General features: G+C 39.7%; 2 protein-coding genes and 1 pseudogene across 2 annotated transcripts; all 3 read right to left on the bottom strand.

The window, feature by feature from the left end:
- Nucleotides 1-1106: 1106 nt before the first annotated feature.
- Nucleotides 1107-4991, bottom strand: LOC122657725 (serine/threonine-protein kinase Aurora-2-like). The gene is made up of 9 exons (XM_043852520.1): nt 4887-4991; nt 4386-4502; nt 3096-3242; nt 2844-2939; nt 2575-2670; nt 2383-2479; nt 2163-2280; nt 1577-1649; nt 1107-1483 (listed from the first exon to the last, which is right to left on the bottom strand). The coding sequence occupies exons 1-9, from the start codon at nt 4920-4922 to the stop codon at nt 1376-1378; spliced, it is 888 nt and encodes a 295-aa protein (XP_043708455.1). The 5' UTR covers nt 4923-4991; the 3' UTR covers nt 1107-1375.
- A 1526-nt stretch (nt 4992-6517) lies between these two features.
- LOC122659110 lies at nt 6518-8229 on the bottom strand (annotated as a pseudogene).
- A 14641-nt stretch (nt 8230-22870) lies between these two features.
- LOC122657726 (serine/threonine-protein kinase Aurora-2) lies at nt 22871-26561 on the bottom strand. Its single transcript, XM_043852522.1, has 9 exons — nt 26424-26561; nt 25895-26011; nt 25048-25194; nt 24786-24881; nt 24516-24611; nt 24324-24420; nt 24104-24221; nt 23334-23406; nt 22871-23239 (listed from the first exon to the last, which is right to left on the bottom strand). Exons 1-9 carry the CDS (start codon nt 26457-26459, stop codon nt 23138-23140), a joined length of 882 nt encoding a protein of 293 aa, XP_043708457.1. The 5' UTR covers nt 26460-26561; the 3' UTR covers nt 22871-23137.
- Nucleotides 26562-26834: the final 273 nt, after the last annotated feature.

A 26834-nucleotide genomic window follows, 5' to 3' on the forward strand; every position in this document is an offset into this window, starting at 1 on the left:
TGTTTCAGGTGGATGCCCTGAATTTGAGCACACCCAGTGACTTCCGACATCCCGAGTGCTTACATTGGATCCAAACGATTGTTACGAAATTTTACGAATAATTTTATCATTTAAGTAGATAGAATTTTCATAAAAAAGAATAGTAAAATACCTTATACTGTTAATTATTGTAGCCCCACGTCAGTTAAATTAAAATTGCAACATATGGTCACAAATTTTGTCAACCATTTACGACTTCGAAAAGGTACGAGGATAGCAACCCACTACCAACACTCCAGTGTTTGTGTTTTTTTTTTTTCTTTTCTTTTAAAGGGAACAACACACTTCAGAGTTAGTTTTAACTAAGACTGTACCCTTGAGGTGTGACCTTGATGAATAGAAAAAAATTAAATGGCCATGTTGTAGTTACATAAATACATTTGGAAATTAAGTACTCCGGTAACATTTAACCACTTTAGTTATTGTTTATGCCTTTAAAATAACATTAAATAGGAGCAATTCTATGAGGACCACCAGTATACTGAGCGGACTACTCCTTTTCCACTTTAGTTATTGTTTATTGCCTTTCAAATATCATTGAAAATAGAAGCAATTCTATGAGGACCACCAGGTACACCTAAACTGAGCTGACTCCTTACTCTCACCTAATGCTTCACAAGAGGGGAAAAAAATAAAGGAAAAACTAAGGTGCCTATTCAATTCAGTGGTCAGCTAGGACACATACGGAGATCTTGCGGCCCTCTAAGCATGTTCCCTGTCTAATACCTGTGGTGTTACCATGAGAGATGGGAGGTGGGGGGAGAATCATCACACACACACACACATTAAGAATGATACGAATGATAAGAATGATGACATTTGAACAAGGCTCCCACCACTGTGGGGTCTGGGGAGGGTCATAATGTATGCAGCCTGACCCCTGCTTTTTTGCGGAGAGGCTGTTTCCAGACTCGAACCCGTGACCTCTTGGTCACAATGGAGCAACCTTACCGTGGCACCAAGGCCCACCCTCAATGATGACATTTGAATATTATTCAGATTATGCGAAGAAATAAGAAAAATGGGAGAGTTGGACTGTGCATTGTAATACACTCTTATATGCAAATAGAAATTGCAGTTTATGATGTCACATTGAGCAAATAGAGAAGTTACATGTAACATTGACTGGAAACAACATCTTGATTACCATGGTAGTATGTCTGAATATGACTGCAGACAACAGCATACATCAAAATAAATTTGCACATTGTCTCTGAGCAGAATTTCCACATTTAATTGCATCAGCAACGATATTGCTGATGTACCATCAATCGAAGAACATCCCTCGCCCTGCTTCAGGGTTTTACACCAGAGAAAAAAAATCCCCATCTGCAATTCAACCACACCACCTGTAGATGCCAGATGGGTCTGCATTTTGAACAATCCATGGATGCTCAAGAAGCTTGTGTAGTGGGAGACGTTCTGAAGAATCCTTGACAAGCATCTAGTATCCACAAGTGATTCAAAACTCAAAACTTTTTATGTTCAGGAACATGACAAATCTCAAATGTTCATAGACAGGGGAAGGAGATCTCACCTGACTAATAAGGTCCTTTGCTGCAGAAGAAACCATTGGTTTTGAAGGAAACTTGAGATCCACTTTTACTATCCTGCATGTGTTTTAACCATCTACATTAGCATCTTATGGGGAAAGGATTGGACCCAACAGAAATAGTTTCAGATATTAGAAATCTTATGGTACAGAATGTAGATTGAATTCCAATCGTTGGAAAAATATGCCAGCTCCAAAAGTTCACATTCATTGTGAAAAACAGAAATTTCTCACTAACGTATTGAGAATAACATTGTCAATGTTCTTTTTTCTCTACAAATCATCATGAGAGAGAGAGAGAGAGAGAGAAAGAGACTGCAAAACTAGCAATTTCTGTTGAAAGAAGAATACATCTTCTAACAAGAGGGAGCAGCTTGCAAAATTGGTAGTTTGGACAATATCTCATGTTCTGTTTACCTTCTATATGTGTCGGAGCGTTCTTTCGCTAATTATCATGAGAGAGAGAGAGAGAGAACAAAACTAGCATTTTCTGTTCAAAGAAAAATATAGTTTCTAACAAGAGGGAGCTTGCAAAATTGGTAGTTTGGACAATTTTTCATGTTCTGTTTACCTTCTATATGTGTCTGAGTGTTCTTTTGCTTCAAATGGGGGTACCCCATAAAGGAACTCATAGCAGAGGACACCAAGGCTCCAAATGTCAACGCTTGCATCATGCTCTACACTCTCGACTGTAAATGGAATGACTATTTTACTAAATAACCAAACCAGAATATATAGGCAAAGCAAAAAGATCTGATTAAAGAGTTTTGTTCCTACACAACTGAGCATACCCATCTCAGGTGGAAGGTAATCCAGTGTACCACACATGGTCCGCCTGCGATTAAATGTATGCACAGACCAACCAAAATCTGCAATTTTCAGTTCACCCTGTGGATAGCATCAAGCATTGATAATAAGCGCATGAAATGCCATGTAATCAATAAGAGGAAGTGGTAACTCTGAGCCAAACTTGAGATTATCACCTGCGCACCAATCAGAAGGTTCTCCGGTTTGATATCTCTATGTATAACATGCTTCCCATGGCAATATATGAGTGCCTGTGCTAATGATGAAATATACTGTAACACCACATTCAAATTCCGTAATTTCTAGTTAGGTAAAATAAATAATTAGGGAAATTTGAAGGAGATAAATGAATTCATGTTACTTCATCAATAGTGACAAACCGTCAGCGATATACGGATAGAATAATGAGAAACTGTGCCAAGTTCATCATATGTAGAGGGCTCACCGTGGCAGCACGCTTTTCACTGAAATACTTGCATTTCTGAAGTTCCTTGTAGAGCTCACCTTTGGCTGCGTATTCTAGTATCAAATAAACCCGTGTCTGCAATAATTATATAAAACGAATAATAATTGGTCAATGGCTAAACATTTGTTCCCTTGAGTCTTGGACTAGAATAAACCTCCATCACCCCCACCAAAAGGTGGAGGGGGAAGAAGTGATGCACCAGGCATTGAGATGGTTCAACAGTTTCCAGACCTGATCATAGAAATATCCATAGAGGCGTAGGATATTAGGGTGTCGTAGATGGCTTTGTATTTCAACCTCCCTGCGTAGCTGATGCTCAACCTGAGACTGCTTGAGCTGGCTCTTGAAAAGTACTTTGAGTGCAACGACGTGACTGCTCTGTTTTGATGAATGAATAGCCTTATGTTACTTGATGATGGAAAATAAAGACTAAAATACAGATTGCATGAAACTACAAGAGGGATTTTCAATAAGCATGTGAAATGAAACATGCATTATACTTCAAGCTTGAAAAGAAAATGCATAATTTGGGTTTCGATTTTCACAAAAATGCTTACATTTTGAGAACTGTTGAAGTTTATATTGAGCATATAGGGCTAGTAGGATATCTCCTCAATTAGAATATTCCTTATTCTAATCGAGATTCTCTCCTATGTGTCCCTTTTCTATTTGTAATTAAAGTCAGTCGACTCAGTCCTAGTTAGTCTATGGTTAGCCTAGTCCTAGTTTGGTTTCCTATTGTAACTATGTCTCTAATTTGTGATTCCTAGTAGGATTAGGAATCCTTTCTTTGTATTCTGATTCTATATAAATAAAAGCATTGTGTGTGTGTGGGGGGGGGGGGGGCAGTTCAATTTATTCTCTCTAGACAGTCCCCCTTTCTCTCCTCCATCTCCTTTCTCCTCCATCACCTTCAGTTCTGGTGTTTTAGAGTTCTAATAAGTTACAAGAACAAATGACAAATAAATCATATGCAAATGGAATATTTGGTTTGGATAGTATGAATTTGTAACTCTTACAAAGCTTTAGTATCTTACTCTACCAAAGATAAACGAAGATCATGGAACACTATATGCAAATGGCAGTAAAGGACGACACCATTGATACCATACACAAATCTGGCAGTAGGGGAAGAAAAGATCTGTAAAACCTCGAGATCGCTGAAATTTTGGCAATGTTAAGTACAGACAATGTTGCTCTTTAACGGGTCGAAGATTCAAGCTGCAAAACCCTCTTTTTCCACACACACCCCCCCCCCCCCCAAACCTTTCTTTATGGGCCCTCACATAACTGCGATGTCTTTCTGCTTCCTGCTTATGTCTTACTATTCTGGATCTCCTAATTAACTATCATTCGAACAGACAGGCTCTAAATTAAATGATTGATAGATTACAAAGACATCCAGTGCGAATTCCACAAAAACCTACCCGATTCAGAAACTTAGAAAGAAAGGGAGAGAAACAAAAGATTCCTCCAAAAAATATGTAATTGAAATTAAAAAAAAAAAAAAAAAAAAAAAACCTTCTTTTCCCTCGCCAAATAGACATGACCGAATTTTCCTCTTCCGAGAGGCTTCCCAATGTCAAAATCATTCAGAGTCCACCTTTTCTTCTCTGCTGGAGAAACCTCTGAAGAAGTCTGTGGAAAAAAAAAACAAACAACTTAAGAGTATCAGAAAGCCACGTCCATCGTAAACCCAAGAACTATGTCAAATATTCAACGAATCATAACAGATACAGTGTCACTCCAAGCTTGCAAGAGGGAACAATTCAGCCAGAAACTGACCCAAGTAACCACCCCCTCCCCCAGACATTGCCCAGATTTTCTAATTTGTTAGCAAAAAGAAGAAGGGGTATAAAAAACTAAAGACTGATGGAGATTAGGTTACCCAAATTACGAACTGACAAGAACCCTAAGATTCCGAGTTTCTTCCAAGCAGGAAATGAAAAAGGGGGTTTAAAAGAAAAACCCTGAGGCCAATGCAAAACCCTAATCAGATTGAAACCTAAGATAGATAGATACCTTTTCTTCAGGTTGTGCTTCTGCAGCGATCGCCATGGGGAGAGGGAGAGAGAGAGAGAGAAAGAACGAGCGACGAAACGCAAGGGGACGAAACAACGAAGGAAACGTTGTATTGTTTGGACATCTTCACCCAGGTTACAACGGTCGGATTTGTGTGGATTTACACGTGGTCTGGTCAGCAGCCAGCTTGCACATTTGAATTAGCATTCGCGAGGGAAGTATACACTTTTTTGTGTAGTTTTGTAAAACCAAACCTGGATTTTTGAGTATTTTTGTAAAGGAAAATCCAAAAATGGGTAATCATGTAATTTACTTAAATTTTGTAGCATAGAAAATGTATAAAACTGAAGAGAAGATAAAGACAGACAAATATATATTTTTTGTTTACTTGAAGAAAAAAGAAATCTTAGAAAGTAATCAAAATGGAAGACCAATTGTTATCACACAATGGACCGTGAGGGGTGGTACCCATATCTTTTACCTGGATTTGGAGGCGCTATAAACCCTAATGTCCTTTGCCGACAATTCTGTCAGATTTGGGTATGAAAGAGATGACTTATGCCTCTATTTATCTTGGATGTCCAATATTTGTTAATATAACAAAAGTCTATCCTTCAAAAGACTAGTAAATAGAGTTCAATGTAAGTTAGCTCAATGGAAATTGCCGCTTTTATCTCAAGTTGGTATATCAGTCCTTGTTAAATCAGTGTTGAATTCTATCCCAACATACCTTATGTCATGTTTTTTGGTGCCCAAGAATATTTGTAATAAGTTTGATTCAATATGTTCAAAATTCTGGGGTGAGGAAAAGGATGGGTGTAGAGAAAGTTATCACTGATTTCTTGGTCAAGTATTTGCAAACCCAAACATCTGGGTGGCTTGGTTTTCGCCTAAACCATGCCACAATGAAATAGTTCTTATTAGACTAGTATGGAGACTTCTTAAGAATCCCTCAACCCTATGGTGTATAGTCCTTAAAGCTAAGTATTTTCCTGACTCAAATATTCTTGATTTTAACTTTGTTTCAAAGCTTGGTTCTTATATTTGGAATAGCATTGTTCATATATCCTGCCTAGTCTTAAAAATCTTAATTGTGTGTTGGAAAATTGGTAATGATAGACTTATTAATTGGGTTTTTTACAATTATCACCCCAAAATCTTTCATATTTATTATTACCCCTTAAAAACTTTGAAACAATTGTTACCCTCTCCTGTTACATACTAATAACTAATTGGTCCCCACCGTTACATTTTCGTAACGGAGAGGGTTAGTCGTGACAGTGTACCGTTGTCACGGATTTTCTAGGACCAAAATGCCCTTTTGGGGTGATAGTTGTAAAAAAAAAAAAAACCACCCTATCACCGGCCACCCCATCACCGTCCCTACTCCTCCTCCTCCTTCTTCTTCTTCCTCCTCAGCAACCCCAAACCTTATTTTCTCCACTTGAGGTCCTAATCTAGAAGCTTTTATACGCAAACACTTTCAACCCCGCCACCTCCGCTGCTCTTCTCCGGATCCTCGGCTCATTGAAACTGCTACGATCATCTTCCCAAAGGCAAGCACTCAGGCTGCTCCACCTCCTCCATCACAGAACCAGCACCAGAAATAATAAATGGGATGAAGAGGAATTTCATACCTGTAATACAGAGAAAAGCAGAGAAAGAACATAACTGTGAAGCACCATGGAAACGTAGATAGTACCCACCATGCAGCCAATGAATCCCAGCGTCAAAGGAAGTCTCTGGTAGAAAGAAGTGTCTAGCATGATGATCAAATTGATTCGATTGTTGGCTTCCCAGGAATAAGTGATAAATGTTAACCCATAAATATCCAAAAAGTTAAAATACCTCTTTTGTTGACATGTGTGCAAGCTGGGTTTTTTGGACCTTTTAAGGGCGAAGAAAGATCCATTAATGATGAAAGCACATCCAAGGGTAAAGCAGATAGCAAATTTCTGAGGCATTTGCACCATTACTGGAAGGAACATGGTAAATGCAATGAAAATGAAGAACACTCCAGTCGCCAGGAATAAACCAAAGTACATGAGAGATTTTCCAGAAGGGACATATATAGGTGGTAGCAGACTGGAGGTTCCCTGGTAAATCCTTCACTCCTTTCGAAACCCTACAATATCAAATTGGAGAAAATCAGCAGGTACTACCAGAGAAAAAAGAAATCAAAATATATATCAAATTTAGGTAGAAGATAAAGAAGATACTCATGTATTCTTGCTACCAATTTTATTGAGTAAAGAACGCATTGTCTGATTTATCAATGCATTAGGAGTCAGCTACATAAATCCTTACCATTATAAGCAGTTTAGCATTGGATAATGAATGGGCAACATTACATACAACCGACCTTCCTCCACTCCTACACTCTCAAGCCGTAATCCAGAGAATTCAAGTACCAACTTGCACAAACTTCTCCATGCAGCACATATAAATAGCTAATGGACTATATAAACTTTGAAACAAAATTTTAAGAATGTAAACCACTGCTTCACAGTCACAGTAACATACCCATCCTTAAAAGTCCATTACCTCTATTCATAATCTAAAATCTGCTATCTGGACCCTATGGAACTTTCTATTTCACTGAAGACCAGGAAACACAGCTGCTTGTTCATGACACAACAGAGATGCAAGGTATGAGACTTCGGAAAAATTCCCAAACTAGAAAGTCCTCTCTCTCTCTCTCTCTCTCTCTCTCTCTCTGGAACTTTCTATTTCACTGAAGACCGGGAAACACAAAGCTTGTTGTTCATGACACAACAGAGATGCAAGGTATGAGACTTCGGAAAAAAATCCCAAACTAGAGTATCCTCAAACTTTGTGTAGAAACCCCTGCATCACACAGTGTTCATGCTAATTTCTGATAAATCAAGGAATGTAATTATGATGAAATCAACTGAGTGGTAGGCATAACTATGACTAGGCAAGGAGGGGTGGGGTAGGAAGGGGTTCCTCCTTCACCAAAAGAGGGGTGGGTGGTGGTGCAAGGGTCGGGTTTGATAGAGAGAAACCCGAGAGGTGTGGGAGGAGGGCTGTTAAGGCATTAGTTAATTCAGGGGTTTGAGGGAGGTTAGCTAGGAGAGAGAGAAAATGGTTTTCGACTGGATCAGTATTGAGAGAAAGATCATCAAATCTCTTACCTGCCTTTCTCGGTTCAATAGCACATGTGATAATACATGTGATATAAATCCTGATAGTTATGGAAACTCAATATCCTGGGCACTATAGATAGCACATCTCAACCATAATATTTTCCATTCAATATATTGTAAATCACCCAATATTGGGATACCAAATTTACCTTTATCTTGTAAGATATGTAAGTCATGTATTTATATTCCCATTGGGGATTATTAGCAGATTAAGGGAATACAATCCAGTTCAGCATGGTATCCAGAGCCACAGTTGCTCCATTGAGCCAACTTTGAATTGTTTTTTTTCTTTCTCCTTCCTCTCCCTCTTGCAATGGAAGGCAGCAATAATCCTGATGTCAATGGCAGTTCCATTGTAGGCACCAACAACTTGGCCGCCACTCTCCCTCTTTCTTCTTCTATTTCTCCTCCATCCTTGAATCATGCTCATCATTACATCTCCCTCAAACTCAATTCTAAAAACTTCATCTTTTGGCAAACCCAAGTGGAGCCGTTCTTGGATGGACAGAACTTATTCAGTCACATAGATGGTACAATTCCATGTCCTTTGGACCCTATTGCGGCTGCCGCATGGAGAAGACAAGACTCCCTTACAAGAAGCATGTTAGTGTCCTCTCTGTCTGAGGAGGTGTTCCCTTTGATTGTTGGGAAAAAGACTAGCCGAGACATATGGCTAACCCTGCAGACTGCGTTTTCCTCTCCCTCTGAGAGCCTTTTGATGGCCTTGAATATGGCCTTGATTGATCTGGAGCAGAAATCAGATGAATCAGTGTCCGTGTTTCTCCAACGTGCAAAGTCCATAGTTGATGAACTTGCTACCGTGGGTTATACCTTGCGGCCTGGGGCATTCAATCTCCATGTGTACCGGGGATTGAAGCCTGGATTTAAATCGATGGTGTCTTCTCTTTTAACACGGACAGACCCGATTGCTTATGACGATCTACATGCGATGTTGTTGAGTCATGAATTTCTTCATGGCTCCTCCTTAAAGAAACTGAACATTAGTGATGCTGCTTCCTCCTCTACTCAGCCTACTACGAATACTGTGCAAAGATCCACATCCTCCAGCCCTTCTGGATCCTCTCCTCCAACCCGTGGTGGTAGGGGAGGCCGTTGGGGTCGTGGAGGCCCTGGGGCTGCTCGTGGTCGTGGACCTCAGACCAGCTATGGCCGTTTTTGGTGTGCTATATGTAGGCGCACTAACCACTCTACAAACCGCTGCTTTTATCATCCACAAGCCACCTATTCATCCACTACCTCTTACCCATTTCAGATTCCCAACTCTCCTTCAGCCCATCATACCTACCCACACCCGAATGTCACCTATCCACCCTATAGCCATCCAAACCCGCCTCTCCTACCCACACCTCATCCATCGAACACCTTGCCATGGTACCCGGATACAGGTGCTTCTCACCATGTAACCCCTGATCTCCAGGCTTTTTCACAATATGATGACTATACTGGTAATGACCAATTGCATGTGGGTAATGGTAAGGGTTTGCACATTGACCATATTGGTTCCTCCTCTCTACCATCTCTATCATCTCGTTTATTTTCTTTACATAACATTCTTCATGTCCCATCCATCTCTAAGTCTCTTTTGTCTATTCAAAAATTTTCACAAGATAACAATGTGTTCTTTGAATTTCACCCATCTCACTTTCTTGTGAAGGATCAGGTAACCATGGAAACGCTGCTGTCCGGACCGAGTAAAGGTGGCCTTTATGAGCTTCATTCTTCCAGCCCTTCTGTTCACTCTGATGATCATGGTTCCATTGATTTGTGGCATTCCCGTCTTGGGCATCCCAATGAACAAACACTTCGTCATACCCTACGTGCTCATAATTTATCTTTTATTAATTTTCGTTTCAAATCATTGTGTAAGGCCTGTCACATGGGCAAGGCCAATTGTCTCTCTCTTCAATTAACTAGTAGCAAAAGTATTTTTCCCTTGGATTTAATATTTACAGACGTTTGGGGGCCATCTCCAACCCCATCGACTTCCCATCATAGGTATTACGTTACTTTTGTTGACGATAATACCAAATTTATTTGGTTCTACCCATTAGTTCACAAATCTGACGTATTTGATATCTTTCCAAAATTCCAAGCCTTGGTTGAAAGGTTATTTGGAAGGAAAATCAGGGCCATTCAATCTGATTGGGGTGGAGAATATAGGTCCCTTCAAGAATATTTTTCCAGACTTGGTATTATTCATCGTGTTTCTACGCCACACACACATGAGCAGTAAGGGTCTGTTGAGAGACGTCATCGCCACATTGTTGAGACTGGTCTCACCCTTCTTGCTCATGCGTTTGTGCCCCAGAAATACTGGCACTTTGCTTTTGAGACTGTTGTTTATCTAATCAATAGAATGCCATCATCTGTATCTCTTGGCATATCTCCTTTTCAGTTAGTTTTTCACCAAGCACCAAATTATGATTTTCTTAGAGTTTTTGGCTGCCTTTGTTACCCTTATTTACGTCCATATAATAACCACAAAATGGATTACCGGTCCACAACTTGCGTGTTTCTTGGCTATAGTTCTTCACATCATGGTTACAGATGCATGGATTTACAATCAGAGAAAATATATATTGCTCGTCATGTTCGTTTTGACGAGCACTCATTTCCATTCACTAAGTCTTTACCATCTTCCTCCATACCCGTTACCCCTGATGTTCCCATCCCTTGGGCGTCATCCTCTATGTCTCCACCACGTGCACCATTACCATCTCCCATGCAACACTTATCAGTAGGTTCCCCACCACACACGCCAGTACCCTTGTCTCCACCACAATTAACCCCAAACCAAAGCCCAACATCCACGACCTTTCCAAACCAAGTTCCCACATCACCATCTACCCCACCATCCACATCGTCACCTGTACCGTTAAAAACTCGGCCAATTCATGACCTATACAACCCTCAGCCCGCACCACAATCACCCTTACAACCAAACCCGCTGCCTGCACCTTCATTACATCCCATGCGGCTTCGGTCTCACACACGGCGGCCTAATGCAAATATTGTTCATCCAGTTTCTACTGAACCTTCTTCCTTTTCGCAGGCAAATAAAGTTCCTGAATGGAGGGCAGCTATGACTGAGGAGTTCAATATCTTACTCCGAAATGGCACCTGGACACTTGTGCCATGAACTGAGTCCATGAATCTTATTGGCAACAAGTGGGTGTATAGAATTAAAAGAAAAGCAGATGGTAGTCTTGAGCGCTACAAAGCGCGCCTAGTGCAAAAGGGTTTCACCAACAACATGGGCTTGATTACAGTGAAACATTCAGCCCAGTGGTGAAGCCAACCACAATTAGATGTGTACTTTCAATTGCCATTTCAAATAACTGGCCGATTCAGTAGTTAAACGTACAGAATGCGTTCCTTCATGGGACGTTAGATGAAGAAGTGTATATGTCCCAACCACAGGGGTTTGTTAACCCATCCTACCCAGACCATGTGTGCAGGCTGCACCGATCTCTTTATGGGCTCAAACAAGCCCCACGGGCCTGGTTTCATAGACTATCTGAGTTCCTTATCAGCTTGGGATTTACTGGTTCTCGGACCGATACTTCACTATTTATTCGACGGTCTGGTGCTCATGTATGCTATATCCTCGTATATGTGGATGATATAATTATCACGGGCAACGACAACACAATGATTCAATCACTGCTTGGGCGTTTGTCCACAGAATTCTCTATCAAGGACCTTGGGGAGCTTCATTTTTTCCTCGGTATTAAGGTCAATAGACACCCCAAGGGAATTATCCTGTCTCAAGCCCGGGACATTGGTGATTTGCTATAGCGTACTGGGATGACTGATTGTAAACCTATCAAGACCCCTATGGCTACAACTATGACTTTCTCTGATCAAGGGGGTGCACCACTGCCTGATCCCACAAAATATCGGTCAGTGGTGGGAGCATTACAGTATGTGACTTTGACTCGACCAGATGTCTCCTTTGTAGTCAATAAAGCTTGCCAATTCATGCACTCTCCAATCGAGGAACACTGGCAGCTAGTAAAAAGAATTATTTGGTATCTTCAAAGTACTCAATCACGTGGGCTCTTAATAGAGCGTTCAAAAACCTGATCTCTACAGGCCTTCACAGATGCAGATTGGGCTGGAGACGGGTCTGACAAAAAATCCACAGGTGGTTTTGTGATTTTTCTGGGCCCTAATCTGGTCTCATGGGTCTCTAGAAAACAAAGAACACTAGCTCGGTCCTCAACCGAGGCGGAGTACAAAGCATTGGCCGATGCATCAGCAGAGCTCGTATGGCTAGAATCGATACTTGGGGAACTTGGATTCCTACTTTCTGGACCACCGATCCTGTGGTGTGACAATCTGGGGGCTACTTACCTATCAGCCAATCCAGTATTCCATGCACGAACCAAACATGTTGAAGTAGATTTCCATTTTGTTCGTGATCGAGTGGCTAAAAAGCAATTACAAGTGCAGTTCATATCTTCCCAAGATCAGCTCGCGGACACCTTAACAAAGCCTCTAGCACATTCCAGATTTGCAACTCTAAGGGACAAGCTGAAGATTTGGTTGCCCGATTCTCCACCTTGAGGGGGTGTATTGAGAGAAAGATCATCAAATCTCTTACCTGCCTTTCTCGGTTCAATATCACATGTGATAATACATGTGATATGAATCCTGATAGTTATGGAAACTCAATATCCTGGGCACTATAAATAGCACATCTCAACCATAATATTTTCCATTCAATATATTATAAATCACCCAATATTGGGATACCAAATTTACTTTTATCTTGTAAGATATGTAAGCCATGTATTTATATTCCCATTGGGGATTATTAGCAGATTAAGGGAATACAATCCAGTTCAACAATCAGTGATCTGGGATGCTGGAGGGATAATGTGCGAGGATTGGGGTGGGATACATATGTTTAGGGGTGGGACACAAAGATGTGGGGGGGCAGCGGGGTCCACCAGAGAGACATTAGGTGTTGGGATATGGTTAACAAGGTTGTGAACGTGGGGAGTTGATGAGGGTTGAGTGGATAACTGAAGGGGATTAGAACGTGGTTGTCGTGTTTGAATGGGAGAGGTAACTGCCAAGTGGTTTGATGGGATCACAATTGCTCGAGGGTAAGCTGGCGACGGTTGAGGGTTCAACGGTTGTTGGCGGTGCTGGTTCTGTGATGGAGGAGGTGGAGCAGCCTGAGTGCTTGCCTTTGGGAAGATGATCGTAGCAGTTTCAATGAGCCGAGGATCTGGAGAAGAGCAACGGAGGTGGGGTTGAAAGTGCTTGCATATAAAAGCTTCTAGATTAGGACCTCAAGTGGAGAAAACAAGGTTTGGGGTTGCAGAGGAGGAAGAAGAAGAAGGAGAAGAAGGAGGAGGAGGAGAAGGGACGGTGATGGGGTGGTTTTTTTTTTTTACAATTACCACCCTAAAAGGGCATTTTGGTCCTAGAAAATCCGTGACAACGGCACACTGTCACGATTAACCCTCTCCATTACGAAAATGTAACGGTGGGGTCAGTTAGTTATTAGTATGCAACAGGGGAGGATAACAGTTGTTTCAAAGTTTTTGGGAGGGGCAATAGTAAATATAAAAGATTTTGGGATGGTAATTGTAAAAAACCCCTTATTAATTTATGGAATGATGCTTGGATTCCTCATTGGCCTTATGCTTACTTAGCCTCAGTAATGACTTAGATTCCTGCTTTTGAATGTGTTTCTAATTTGATGATTGATAGGGATTTGATTTTCAATCTTACTATTTCTTTTCCATGGACTGCTAGGAATTATTGTGTTGCAAATTGTTGTCAGCCTAATCCTGTGTAGATTATCAAAAATATTAATCGATGAGTAACTAACCTCAATTTGTTTCCTGCTCATCATAATTTTCCTTAGGTTTCTAAACTTGTTATGTCTCTATCTAGTAAGGATTTCCTTAGATATAATCGACAGGGGACTTTCTTATTGATTTGTGATGGGAGCTTCAATCGTGACTCTTGTCAAGCTGGATGGATAGTTGCCATTATCTCTCAAAATCAATTTGTATCCGTTTCAATGGATTATATGGAACTATTTTATCAATTTTTCTTTGTAACATCAAAAGATATCTTTGTACTTGTTGGTACAAGTTTTATTTACTAAGCTATACTCCCCCCCCCCTTGAGTTTCACTGGCTCTGTTTGTTTCGATGTAAAATTTACCTAAAAATTTTTCCCTGACAAATTTTACATGTTGAAAAGTTTTATGATGTTTGTTTCTATCAAAAAACAAACATTGCAACACTTTCCAACATTTAAAATTTTAAATTTTACATCTAGTTTTTTTTAAGTGAAAATTTTCAAGAAAAAATTTCCAAGTAAAATTTTACACCAAAACAAACAGAGCCTTTATGTAGTACTAGATGCAAATATGCAATAATACCACCATTTTAGGGCAAACTTTGGTTGCCCCCACCTTGATCTTCTTATTGGGCACCGGGCATGGAAAGGTGACGAGAAATTTGGGATTCTCGATCGGTTGATTTGGACTAATTTGGGTCTAATATATGCAAGTGGGGGGGTTGTAATTTGTATACTGATTCCATAATCTTTCATTAATTGCCCCATTTTCTACCTTTTATCGATGAAACCCTACTTTGTTCATTCATGTGTGTTGTGCCTCATGTTATATCGGCTCAATGCCTCGCCCTTGTATTTGTTAAGAAACAATGCCTAGAATGGCGATTTGCAGAAGAAAACGAGAAACAGAGAAAACACACAACACCAGTGATTTACGTGGTTCACCCCCAAGATGGAAAGCTACGTCCACGGCCGAGCAATAGAACAGATTTCACTATCTTTTGGAAATGTTACAAAACCTCTCATACAGCCCTGTCAGAGATAAGAACATTATATAGAGAAGCCCTAACCTGAAGAAGTACAAGAATATCCCTGGACCCAGAAATTACCAAACCGGACAGGGTCGGACCAAAACATAACGTATTTATCCTAAAATATACTGTTTCGAAGATCTCGACGAGCCTAACACAACTCCCAGCCTTTGGCAGAGATGTACGCCATTTTTTGGCAATTCGAGATCATTTCGAGGCCGAAATGGCTCTCCGAAGATCCCAATGGCACATTTGGAACGAATAGCAGGCTTCACCAGTAATAGTATTGGGATGTTTTCCCCCCCAAACAAAATCCTATTGGGCTAAATTGAGAAAAGGGCTTGCAAATGGGTTCTTAAGCTAAAGAATACTTCTTCAAACTAAAATTAAAATGGTTGAGGATGAAACACAACCTATTACACATTTTACAGTAAATTACAGGATCAGACAAGAAGGAAAGAAAAGAATTTTTTACTACGCAGGCATGGGTCTACTGGGTTGTTCAACCTATCTCAGGTTAATATGGAGACAGTGCTACAACCTACAGATCTAATCAACACCTTGTAATTTTAAACATCCATCCTAAAATTATTCAAAAGACTTCAGATCTATTGATCTTTTTGTTGTACACACAGTGCATTGGTGCATATGTGTTGTTGTCATATTTGTCAACACATTGCATGTGTGTTGGTACATTGTTGTCAACACAATGTATCTTGGTGGAGTATAGTTAACAGAGGAGCAATGATAGATGGTAGAGCGTGTACAGGCATGTACAACAGTGGACTAGTGTTTTAGCATGACACCTTCAGTGATGTGATAAGGATCACAATGTGTAGACATTAAAAATTACTACCCTCCCGCAGCGATGACACAACTGGATATGGACAAACACCAACACTTCACTTGCAGTTGGACTTACCTAAAATCCCCCAATAGCCAAAAATGACCCAAAAACAAAAAAACAAAAATGTTGTTTTAGGGAATTGGAGCATAGGGATTTCTACGGCACCGCTAAGGGCTAAGACCCTCTATGTAGAGGGCCCCTTCCCCATTCAAGAGGAGTCCCCCATACATTGGGAATCGCATCCCTCAGGCCCTTGTTCTTCCTTTAAAGTGTGTGTGTGTGTGTGTGTTTGTGTGTGTGTGTGTATGCCCATTAGTGACCCACCCCACTGTTTTTCACTCCCCCGCTTCAATATTTGAACCCCTGGTACCCTGTCTGTAACCCGAGTGGCCCGAATCCATGTTATATCCCATTTTTCTACCTTTTTCCATTATACCCATTTTGATACTCCTTGTTAGGTCAATGAGTTACTTTATCCGAGAAATGAGCAATAAGCTCGTAAAATCCCCGAAGATGTCGTCACTCTATCCAAGATTCAAGTAGTAAAAGTCTTTATTACAATCGTTACTCTGTCTAAGACCCAAATAATAAAAGTCCCCATTATAATTGTTACTCTGTACGATAAGAGTAAGAAAAACCGATTGTCCGTCTCCACCTAAGCCGCGGGACATTCCACATTTCTCATTCATCATTTCTTTACCTTGTTGATATTGTTGGCAAATATAAAATTTCTACTTTTTTCTTTACTTTTGGCACAATTTAGACCATTAAAGTAATTCGTTTTAGTGTTCATAGCAATTTCTAACTCATAAAAATAGCATGTTTACTTTTTTGTCTTATATTCAATTTACTATAAGTTAGCCTTGCATGTTAGAATATGACATATCATTATGGGAGAACGTTCGAAATCAATAATCTAGTAGAAAGACCAGTTTAACCAGACAAGATGAGGTGCTAACACCTTCCCACTCTCGTAACCTTACCACTTACCTAGACTCTTTGACCAGACCATATGAAATTATGTAGTCTTTCTACTCATCTTGGATTGGGCTACCCCCTGTTGGGTCCTAGGCCCGAATCCTAGGTAGCTACTCCTTTTATTCTAATGTATATGTGGCATGATCCCAAACCCTCATTTTGGTATATGTATGGTATGATCCTAAACCCCCTATCACAAAAAGGGACCCAAAATCTCACGGACGCTCTCACAAGGTGGATTGAATCCCGCTCCGGAGGTCCCGATACCCATACAATGTTATATGGAGTGTACAGTGGTAGTCCAAGGCAGTTACAATGATCAGAATAGTACATATAGCATTATGGATGAGTTGGCAGACTTCTGATAGTGCAAGTATTGACTAGATAGTGTTCCCAACCTCCCCAATAGTTATCACAGTGTTCATAGTGGCAGTGACAACATCACATGGGTTTGACAGTGTACACAGAGGTCCCAAAGTGATTAGGAATCATCCAGGGGCAATTTTATCATTTCCAAGCATACACAACATTAGAAGGGTATTTATATAATTTTATAGAGTATTGATGGCCTAGACAGGTGACAATCAACATCCAAGGATATTTTGGTGACTATGTCGGTTACAAAGGTCAATGGAGTGTTGATACAACTCACAAAGGTATTTTAGGCATTTGTCAGTGATGTGGAATGTTGGTAGTGCCAAGCCTATGTTCCAGCATTGGGAACCTTATTCCATAGTTGGTCAGTGTTTGGAAGCCTTGGATGAAGGCTAAATGCCTCCAAAATGATGGTTTCATAGGATCTCGCACTGGCAACAACTTCGTTGGCATTTTCAAATGGTGAAATAGCAAAAACTGGGTATAGAAATGTACATGAATATTGCAGTTTATGTATGGTCATGCTGAAAAGAAGCTAAATGGGAGAGGTTTTTGCAATTCTTGGGAGTATTATGGAACATTTGATTGATTTTGGACATATGAAGTGATGATCTCCAAGTCATGAGCATGGTGCCGCAAACCACGTTAAAAAATTCCTTATAATGAAGGAGATGTAGCACGATTTCTTTCGGGCTCATTGGTTAGTCGGGTGTACAAGTTATGGTACTTTTGGTATAAACTGGAACAGAGTTTGAACGACACAGAATAGGCCACATCATCAGATTCTTTACAAGAGGCTGAGATTGGGCTGCTCAATATGCGCTAACAAGCTTTCACGCAAGATTCTATCAGCTGCATTGTGATTGGGCACGCACAAAAGTTTCTATTCACCGTGTCACACGGAAACAAAGTTCTCTACACACTCTTCAATGTTTCATGGAACACTGTATATGCCTAGGAAGATTCTATTTTATACACCCAGAATCCATCCGCAAAATCCCTAACGTGTCTAAAGTGATCCAATGGTTGATATAATCTCCCGCTCAAAACTTCCAGATCGGACAGCATAGGTTTGAGTCACCGATAGACCAAGTGGTCCTTGATGCAGTGTAACTCAACCGCACAACATGCCAATTAGAGGTTCCATTTTATTTCCATTTTATTAGATACTGTGACTTGCACATTTTGTGCACAGTGATCCGACAACCATCAAGCAATCTCACCCATTCTTTATAGACAGTACCTGATGCACCAATAGGAGCGTGAAACGCATTCTGACAACGTCAAACCCTGAAGTACAAATCATCATGCAATCCTGATCCAACGGATATGATGAAGCGCGATTAGCGCTGACCTCTAACATGCATCGCGGGGTCTATATTTTAAGGCACGGCTAGAAATGTTGATCCAGCCATCTCTGTTGAGGGCGTTAGTGCACTGACGCTACACATGATCAAGCGCGGCTACCATGTTACGCGCACACACTAAATACACCCCCAAGATTCCCTTTTGAGCCCTCTGGTTGACCCAACTTCAAATTGACATAACTTCATCAATACACCTCCAATTTTGGTATTCGAACTTGCAGATTACTCGTCTCTCTGAGCTTTACACTCAAGGGAAAATAAGGGGTTATAGCCTTTATATGCGCAGAATTTTAAGAAATCCCCTTCCCCTTATTATATGCATTTGAACCCATCCCCATTTGTTTTCTTGCAGATGTAAAGCTTCATTGAAGCTGCTGATATGATGGAGGAGGCTTCATTTCCTATTCTATGAGGAGTATTGATAAAAAGAGAAGAAAACAAAAGGGGAATAAGGAAGGACGAAAAGATAAGGAGAAGGCAGAAGAAGAAGAAGAAGAAAGAGGAAGACAATGGTTGCCCACACTGCCAGGGATCACTCAGAGACTCCATACATGTACACACTTGAAGATTCTAGTTCTCCATCAAATTGGGAGGAGCTAAAGATTTCAGTGAGCATTTGGTGATCCCAAATTCATCTCCGGACTTAAAAAATCAGAGACATTGTGTGGTTGTGAGAATTTCTATCTCGTGGCTTTATATTTTGCATTTCTATATACATTGAATATGCTAGCAGTAGGGATACATGTTGAGAACTATGCTGGATGTGGCTTGACCGTAGGGTATTGTTATAAGCCCAATTATGTTTGTTGAGTTGTCCAGTTGCATCTAGATACAATGAGGGTAACCAGTGGGTGATGGGTACCATTTGGGGTAACACCCTTGCCTCTATACATTCGGTGTTGAAGCAGGTTAGGTGTCCTGAGTCATAGGTGTGACTGAAACATCATTTGCCATAGGTGCAACCTCTCAGTTATATGCTGGGAAAATAGTGATGAGTAGATGCTTAGGTCAATGTAACCATTACTCTATGCACGTAGGCAATCTACTGAAGCACGCATATTTTGTGTTGTGGTTGTATGCTTGTATTGGAGTGCCTGTCTACAGGATAGATCTACACAGTAAGTATATTGTACCATAGGAATTGTATGCCTGGTTATGGTTGAGAGGAAAGGTGTGTCACATAACTGTGTGTATGTATATCATCAGTAAGGTACTCATAGCAGTGGTTGAGGTTGTGTGCTTCAGTGACAGTTGCACATTGATAGTGTTAGCCAGCTCCAGTCATACAATTCCTCTGGTTGAGAGGAAAGGTGTGTTACATAACTCTGTGTGTATGCATACCATCAATGATGGCCTCTAATAGCGGTTGAGGTTGTGTGCTTCAGTGACAATTACACAGTGATAGTGTTAGCCAACTCTAGTCAATAGTGGTTGAGATTGTGTGTGTGTGTGTGTGTATCTGAGTCAGAGTGTTACCAGATTGTATGTTTGAGTGCCTGAGTATTTGAGAGGACTGTATCTATGTTAGTAGGAGTTTAGAGGATCTCAACAAGTGAACTGGGAGTGAAACTATTGAGGGAAATATTTTTAGAGCCCACTGATTCACTCCTATTAGCCATCACTATTCAACACTTTTTTAGATGGATGCCTTGAATTTGAGCATACCTAGTGAATCCTGACATCCCTAATCACGCTTATATTGGATCCAGATGAGCCTTAAGAAATTTTGCAAACAACAATTTTACCATTTAAGTAGACAGAATTGCCATAAAAAAGAATAGCAAAATACCTTATATTGTTAACTATAGTAACAACCACTTTGCTTAAATTAAAATTGCAACATAAGGTCACAAATTTTATCAACCATTGAGACTTCAAAAAGGTAGGAGGGTAACAACCCTCTACCAGCACTTTTTTTTTAGCACACCTAGTGAATCCTGATTTCCTGATCATGCTTACATTGGATCCAGATGAGCCTCAAAAAATTTTGCGAACAACAATTTTACCATTTAAGTAGATAGAATTGTCATAAAAAAGAATAGCAAAATACCTTGCTGCAAAAGAGTGATAATAAAACAAAACAAAAGAATCACACTTGAAAGCAGCAGCTCTAGTCAGCAATTTTTCGGGATTTTTTAAATATATTTTTTAAGTTTTTCATTAGCAGAAACAGTTCCATGCAAGGCACTTGAGATTAGAGAAGCTAACAAATCATTCCCATGTTATAAACATCTTAAACATTTACAATTCATAAGGAGACAAAGGTCGGCTCCTAGGAATCAAGCCTTTCTGATCTTATTTGAGGCATTCACACAGGTGAAGATCTTAGAACTTGAGATCTTCCATAATACAATGTGTTTTATGAAAAATCTGGTTTTCAAGCCTATTTTCAATGGCAATATCTCTGAACTGCCTCTGGTTGCTGCTTGGGTGAGAAAACTATGAGATTAGGTGTAACTTTATCTTCCTATCCTTCACTTGATAAAAGTACAGTAATCAAAGACTCAAAAGAGAAATCCAATGACAGTAAATAAAGAACCTACTGAATCATACATGAGAGTCTTGATGGACTCGAACCATCATCTCCTGGGAACAAACCCAGGTGCTCTTCCTTTTGGAGCTAAAGAACCACATATATGCATAATCCATGTTAGTTAAGGGGCAAGTCTCAACCCTTAAGCGTGCAATTGTCACGCGGTGTGGAGAAAACGAGGGAATGAGGAATTAGGGATGTAGGAAGAAGAGACTGGCAAAGAGGGCGATGGTTTTGGAGATTGCAACTTTTTGAGGGACTTTTAGCTCGTTGGAAAAAAGAGAGAAAGAGGTTGGTTCATCGTCGGAGACGAGAGATTTGGGTATTGATTTTGGGTGGGGAAGATGGGTAGTGCAAAATTACATTTAAACCCTTTATTAAAAAATTAATCTAATATTCTTGGGTTTCCTGGATTTTCCAACAATGAATGTGATTTTACACAAGTATCCTTACAAATTTATTTCCAACTGCGTCCTAACCTGTAGTTTGAAGAGGGTAGTAGGTGTCTTGTTATGTTTGGATAAGTAACAGACCCTTGTTACGTTAATAATTCCCCTTATTTTAACCTTTAAAAGTACTAAAATTTTGTAAATATTGGTAATAATACATGTTCTAGAAAACAAATTTTATCAAGCACCTGTGATGTTCCATTGTTTCAATTGTCTTCTGGAAACGTTTTCAGAACAGGTTTACCAAGCGGGTCAAAAACAGTTTCTCAGCACAGAAACAGAAAAAACTGTTCTGATGTTTCTAAGCACAGTTTCAGCACAGAAACAGCAGTAAGGTTATCAAGCAGGCACTAAGATTTTAAGAAAGCAGGTTAAAGTTGGACTTCTGAAATCAATGGCTGGAACAGAATGATTTAGAACAGAAATAACAATAACTATTCAGTAATAGAACCCGAACAGTATTCTGAACTCAGATTTAAGATACCAGATCAGTAAACAGAGTTTTTAAAGAAGCTGACTTCAAGTAGGAAAGCTGAAATTCGACCAGAAGAGGGTTTTAAACAGAACTTAAAATCAGAATTCAGAAGAAAGAAACATATGTTACGGACTAGAAACTAGGTTAATAGAATTGAAAAATGAAAAGAATATCAAAACTAGTATCCGCAGGATAGAAAAGAAGAAAATTGATTTGATGGAAGAAAAGGAAGATATACTTAGGAATCCCGCCAGTACCTCAACCTGGAATCCTACAGGGTTCGAACGAAAAGAAGAAGAGATTTTGGGTTCATTTGGTCTATTAGGAGGTATTATTGCCTTATTGGTATATCACAAGGGGCATTATTGGTATATCAGAATAATAAGGGCATTTTGGGGTTTAAATGAAAATATTTTGGGTGATGTCATCACTTAACAGCTATTTTTGACAGAATGAGTATTTTTGATAGAATCTTCTGAGTTACGAGGAGGGGAGAGTTATTACCCAATACCCAGGGGAGGGGTTTGTCATTCGGGGATCATCGAGGGGAGGGGGGAGTAATTTACCCTAAATATATTTTTGAAATTAAGTACAACGGTAACATTTGACCACTTTAGTTATTGTTTATGCCTTTAAAATAACATTAAAAATAGGAGCAATTCTATGAGGACCACCAGAGATTGACTTCTTTTCCACTTTAGTTATTGTTTATGCCCTTTAAAATAGCATTCAAAATAGGAAAAATTCTATGAGGGGACCATCCGAGATGGGAATAAATACCTGAGATGTTACCATCAGAGATGGGAATAAAAAATAAGAATTACCTCTCTCTCTCTCTCTCTCTCTCTCTCTCTCTCTCTCTCTCTCTCTATTTGAGAGTTGGCCTGTGCATTGTAATACATTCTTATGTGAATTGAAATTGCATTTTATGATGTCATTGAACAAATATATAAGTTACATGTAACATTGACTGGACATAAACATCTTGATTACCATGGTATTATTTATGTCTGAATGTGACTGCAGACAGCAGCATGCATCCAAATTTACACATTGTCTCTGAGCGAATTTCCACATTTAATTGCATCAGTAACCATATTGCTGATACCATCAATCGAGGAACATCCCTGGCCCTGCCAGCTTCAAGGTTTCACAAAAGAGAAAAAGTCTCCTATCTGCAATTCAACACTTGTAGATACCAGAGGGGTCTGCATTTTGAACAATCCATGGATGCTCAAGAAGCTTGTGTAGTGGGAGACGTTCTGAAGAATCCTTGACAAGCATCTAGTATCCACAAGTGATTCAAAACTCAAAACTTAATTATGTTCAGAAACATGAAAAATCTCAAATGTTTATTGACAGGAGAAGAAGATCTCACCTGACTAATAAGGTCCTTTGCTGCTGAAGAAACCATTGGTTTTGGAGGAAACTTGAGATCCACCTTTACTATCCTGCATTTGTTTAAACCATCGACATCAGCATCTCATGGGGAACGGATTGCACCCAACAGAAATAATTAGTTTCAGGTATCAGAAATCTTCTGGTACAGAATGTAGATTGAATTCTAATAGTAGGAAAAATATGCCAGCTCCAAAAGTTCACATTCGTTGTGAAAAACAGAAATTTCTCACTAACATATTGAGAATAACATTGTCAATGCTCCTTTTCTCTGACTAATCATCACGAGAGAGAGAGAGAGAGTGCAAAACTAGCATTTTCTGTTGAAAGAAGAATACATCTTGCAGGGAAAGGATTGCACCCAACAGAAATAATTAGTTTCAGATATCAGAAATCTGAATATGTTGGTTTGGAGGAAACTTGAGATCCACCTTTACTATCCTGCATATGTTTTTAACCATCGACATCAGCATCTCATGGGGAAAGGATTGCACCCAACAGAATAATTAGTTTCAGGTATCAGAAATCTTCTGGTACAGAACGTAGATTGAATTCAGCTCCAAAAGTTCATATTCGTTGTGAAAAACAGAAATTTCTCACTAACATATTGAGAATAACATTGTTAATGCTCTCTTTTCTGTGACTAATCATCGTGAGACAGAGAGAGAGTGCAAAACTAGCAATTTCTGTTGAAAGAAGAATACAGCTTGAAAAATTGGTAGTTTGGACAATGACTTATGTTCTATTTACCTTCTATATGTGTCTGAGTGTTCTTTCGCTTCAAATGGGGGTACCCCATAAAGGAACTCATAGCAGAGGACACCAAGGCTCCAAATGTCAACACTTGCATCATGTTCTACACTCTCGACTGTAAACGGAATGACTATTTTACTAAACAACCAAACCAGAATATATAGGCAAAGCAAAAAAAACTGATTAAAGAGTTTTGTTCCTACACAATTGACCATACCCATCTCAGGTGGAAGGTAATCCAGTGTACCACACATGGTCCGCCTGCGATTAAATGTATGCACAGACCAACCAAAATCTGCAATTTTCAGTTCACCCTGTGGATAGCATCAAGCATTAAGAATAAGCCCATGAAATGCCATGTAATCAATAAAAGGAAGTGGTAACTCTGAGCCAGACTTAAGATTATCACCTGCGCACCAATCAGAAGGTTCTCCGGTTTGATATCTCTATGTATAACATGCTTTCCATGGCAATATATGAGTGCCTGTGCTAATGATGAAATATACTGTACCACATGCAGCATTCCATAATTTCTAGTTAGGTAAAATTGATAATTAGGAAAACTTGAAGGAGAAATATGAATCCATGTTACTTCATCAATATTAACAAGAAACTGTCAATGATAAACGGAGAGAATAATGTGAAACTGTGCCAAGTTCACCATAGGTAGAGGGCTCACCGTGGCAGCACGCTTTTCACTGAAGTACTTGCATTTCTGAAGCTCCTTGTAGAGTTCACCTTTGGCTGCATATTCTAGTATCAAATAAACCCGTGTCTGCAATAATTATTTGAACAAGATAATAACTGGTCAATGACTAAACATTTGTTCCCTTGAGTCTTGGACTAGAATAAACCTCCATCGCCCCCACCAAAAAGGTGGGAGGGGGGGGGGGGGGAGAAGTAATGGACCAGGCATTAAGATGGTTCATCAGTTTCCAGACCTGATCATAGAAATATCCATAGAGGCGTAGGATGTTAGGGTGCCGTAGATGGCTTTGTATTTCAACCTCCCTGCGTAGCTGATGCTCAACCTGAGATTGCTTGAGCTGGCTCTTAAAAAGTACTTTAAGTGCAACGATGTGACTGCTCTGTTTTGATGAATGAATAGCTTTATATTACTTGATTATGGAAAATAAAGACTACAATCAAGATTGCATGAAACTACAAGATGGGATTTTCAATAAGCACTTGAAATGAAACATGCATTATAGTTCAAGCTTGAAAAGAAAAATGCTTACATTTCTAAGAACAAATGACAAATAATCATATGCAAATGGAATGTTTGGTTTAAATAGTATGAATTTGTAATTCTTACAAAGCTTTAGTCCCTTACTCAACCAAAGATAAAAGAAAACCATGGGATACTATATGCAAATGGCAATAAAGGACGACAACATTGATACCATACATAAATCAAGGCAGTAGGGGAAGAGAAGATATGTAAAACCTCGCGACAGCTGAAATTTTGGTAATTTTAAGTTCGGACAATGTGGTTCTATAATTGGTCGAAGATTCAAGCTCCAAAAACCCTCTTTTACCACCCCCTTTATGGATCCTAACATAACTGTAATGTCTTTCTGCCTCCTGCTTATTTCTTACTATTCTGGATCTCCTAGTATACTATCATTAGAACAGACAGGCTCTAAATTAAAATGATTGATAGATTACAAAGACACCTAGTATCAGCTCGCATTCCACAAAAACCTACCCGATTCAGAAAATTAGAAAGAAAGGGGGAGAAACAAAAGATTCCTCCAAAAAAAATGTAATTGGAATCCAAAAACAAACCTTCTTTTCCCTCGCCAAATAGACATGACCGAATTTTCCTCTTCCGAGAGGCTTCCCAATGTCAAAATCATTCAGAGTCCACCTTTTCTTCTCTGCTGGGGAAACCTCTGAAGAAGTCTGGAAAAAAAAAACCGTAGATTATCAGAAAGCCATGCTCATCGTAAACCCAAGAACTATGTCAGATATTCAACGAATCATAACAAATACATTGTCGATCCAAGAGTTCAAGAGGAAACAATTCAGCCAGACGAAAATTCAAAAATCCCTGGAAAGAGAGTAAAATCCATGAAACTGACCCAAGTACCCCCCCCCCCCCACATTGCCCAGATTTTCTAATCTGTTAGTAAAAAGAAGAAGGGGGGAAGAAAAAGAAAGAATGGTGAAGAGTAGGTAGCCCAAATTACGAACTGACAAGAACCCTAAGATTTCAGGTTTCTTCCAAGCAGGAAATGAAAGGGGGTTAAAAATAAAAAATCCCTGACGCCAATGCAAAACCCTAATCAGATTGAAACCTAAGATTGATAGATACCTTTTCTTCAGATTGCACTTCTGCAGCGATCGCCATGGGGGAAAGAGGAAGGAAAGTGAGTGAGTGAGAGAGAGAGAGAGAGAGGGAGAGAAGGAGAGTGAGAGAACGAACGAGCGATGAAACGCAAGGGAACGAAACGACGAAATGAATTAACGTTGGCCCCGGTTACAACGGTCGGATTTGTGCGGGCCAGCTTGCACATTTGAATTAACGTTCGCGAGGAAAGTATTCAGTGACATGTCGGCGTAAAGTAATTTCGTGGTAGTCTGGGATCATACGAGATATCTAATCTAATGGCCAGAGATGTAAATGGAAAAAATAAAGTGTGCTCAGGGCATTTATATATTGGGATAAAAAAGGAAGAAGAGGAGAGGTAAACGATTCCTTTCTTTTGTTACACTCCTTTTAATT

This window comes from Telopea speciosissima, chromosome 4 (genome assembly GCF_018873765.1).
Source record: "Telopea speciosissima isolate NSW1024214 ecotype Mountain lineage chromosome 4, Tspe_v1, whole genome shotgun sequence".
NCBI classification, from domain to species: domain Eukaryota; kingdom Viridiplantae; phylum Streptophyta; class Magnoliopsida; order Proteales; family Proteaceae; genus Telopea; species Telopea speciosissima.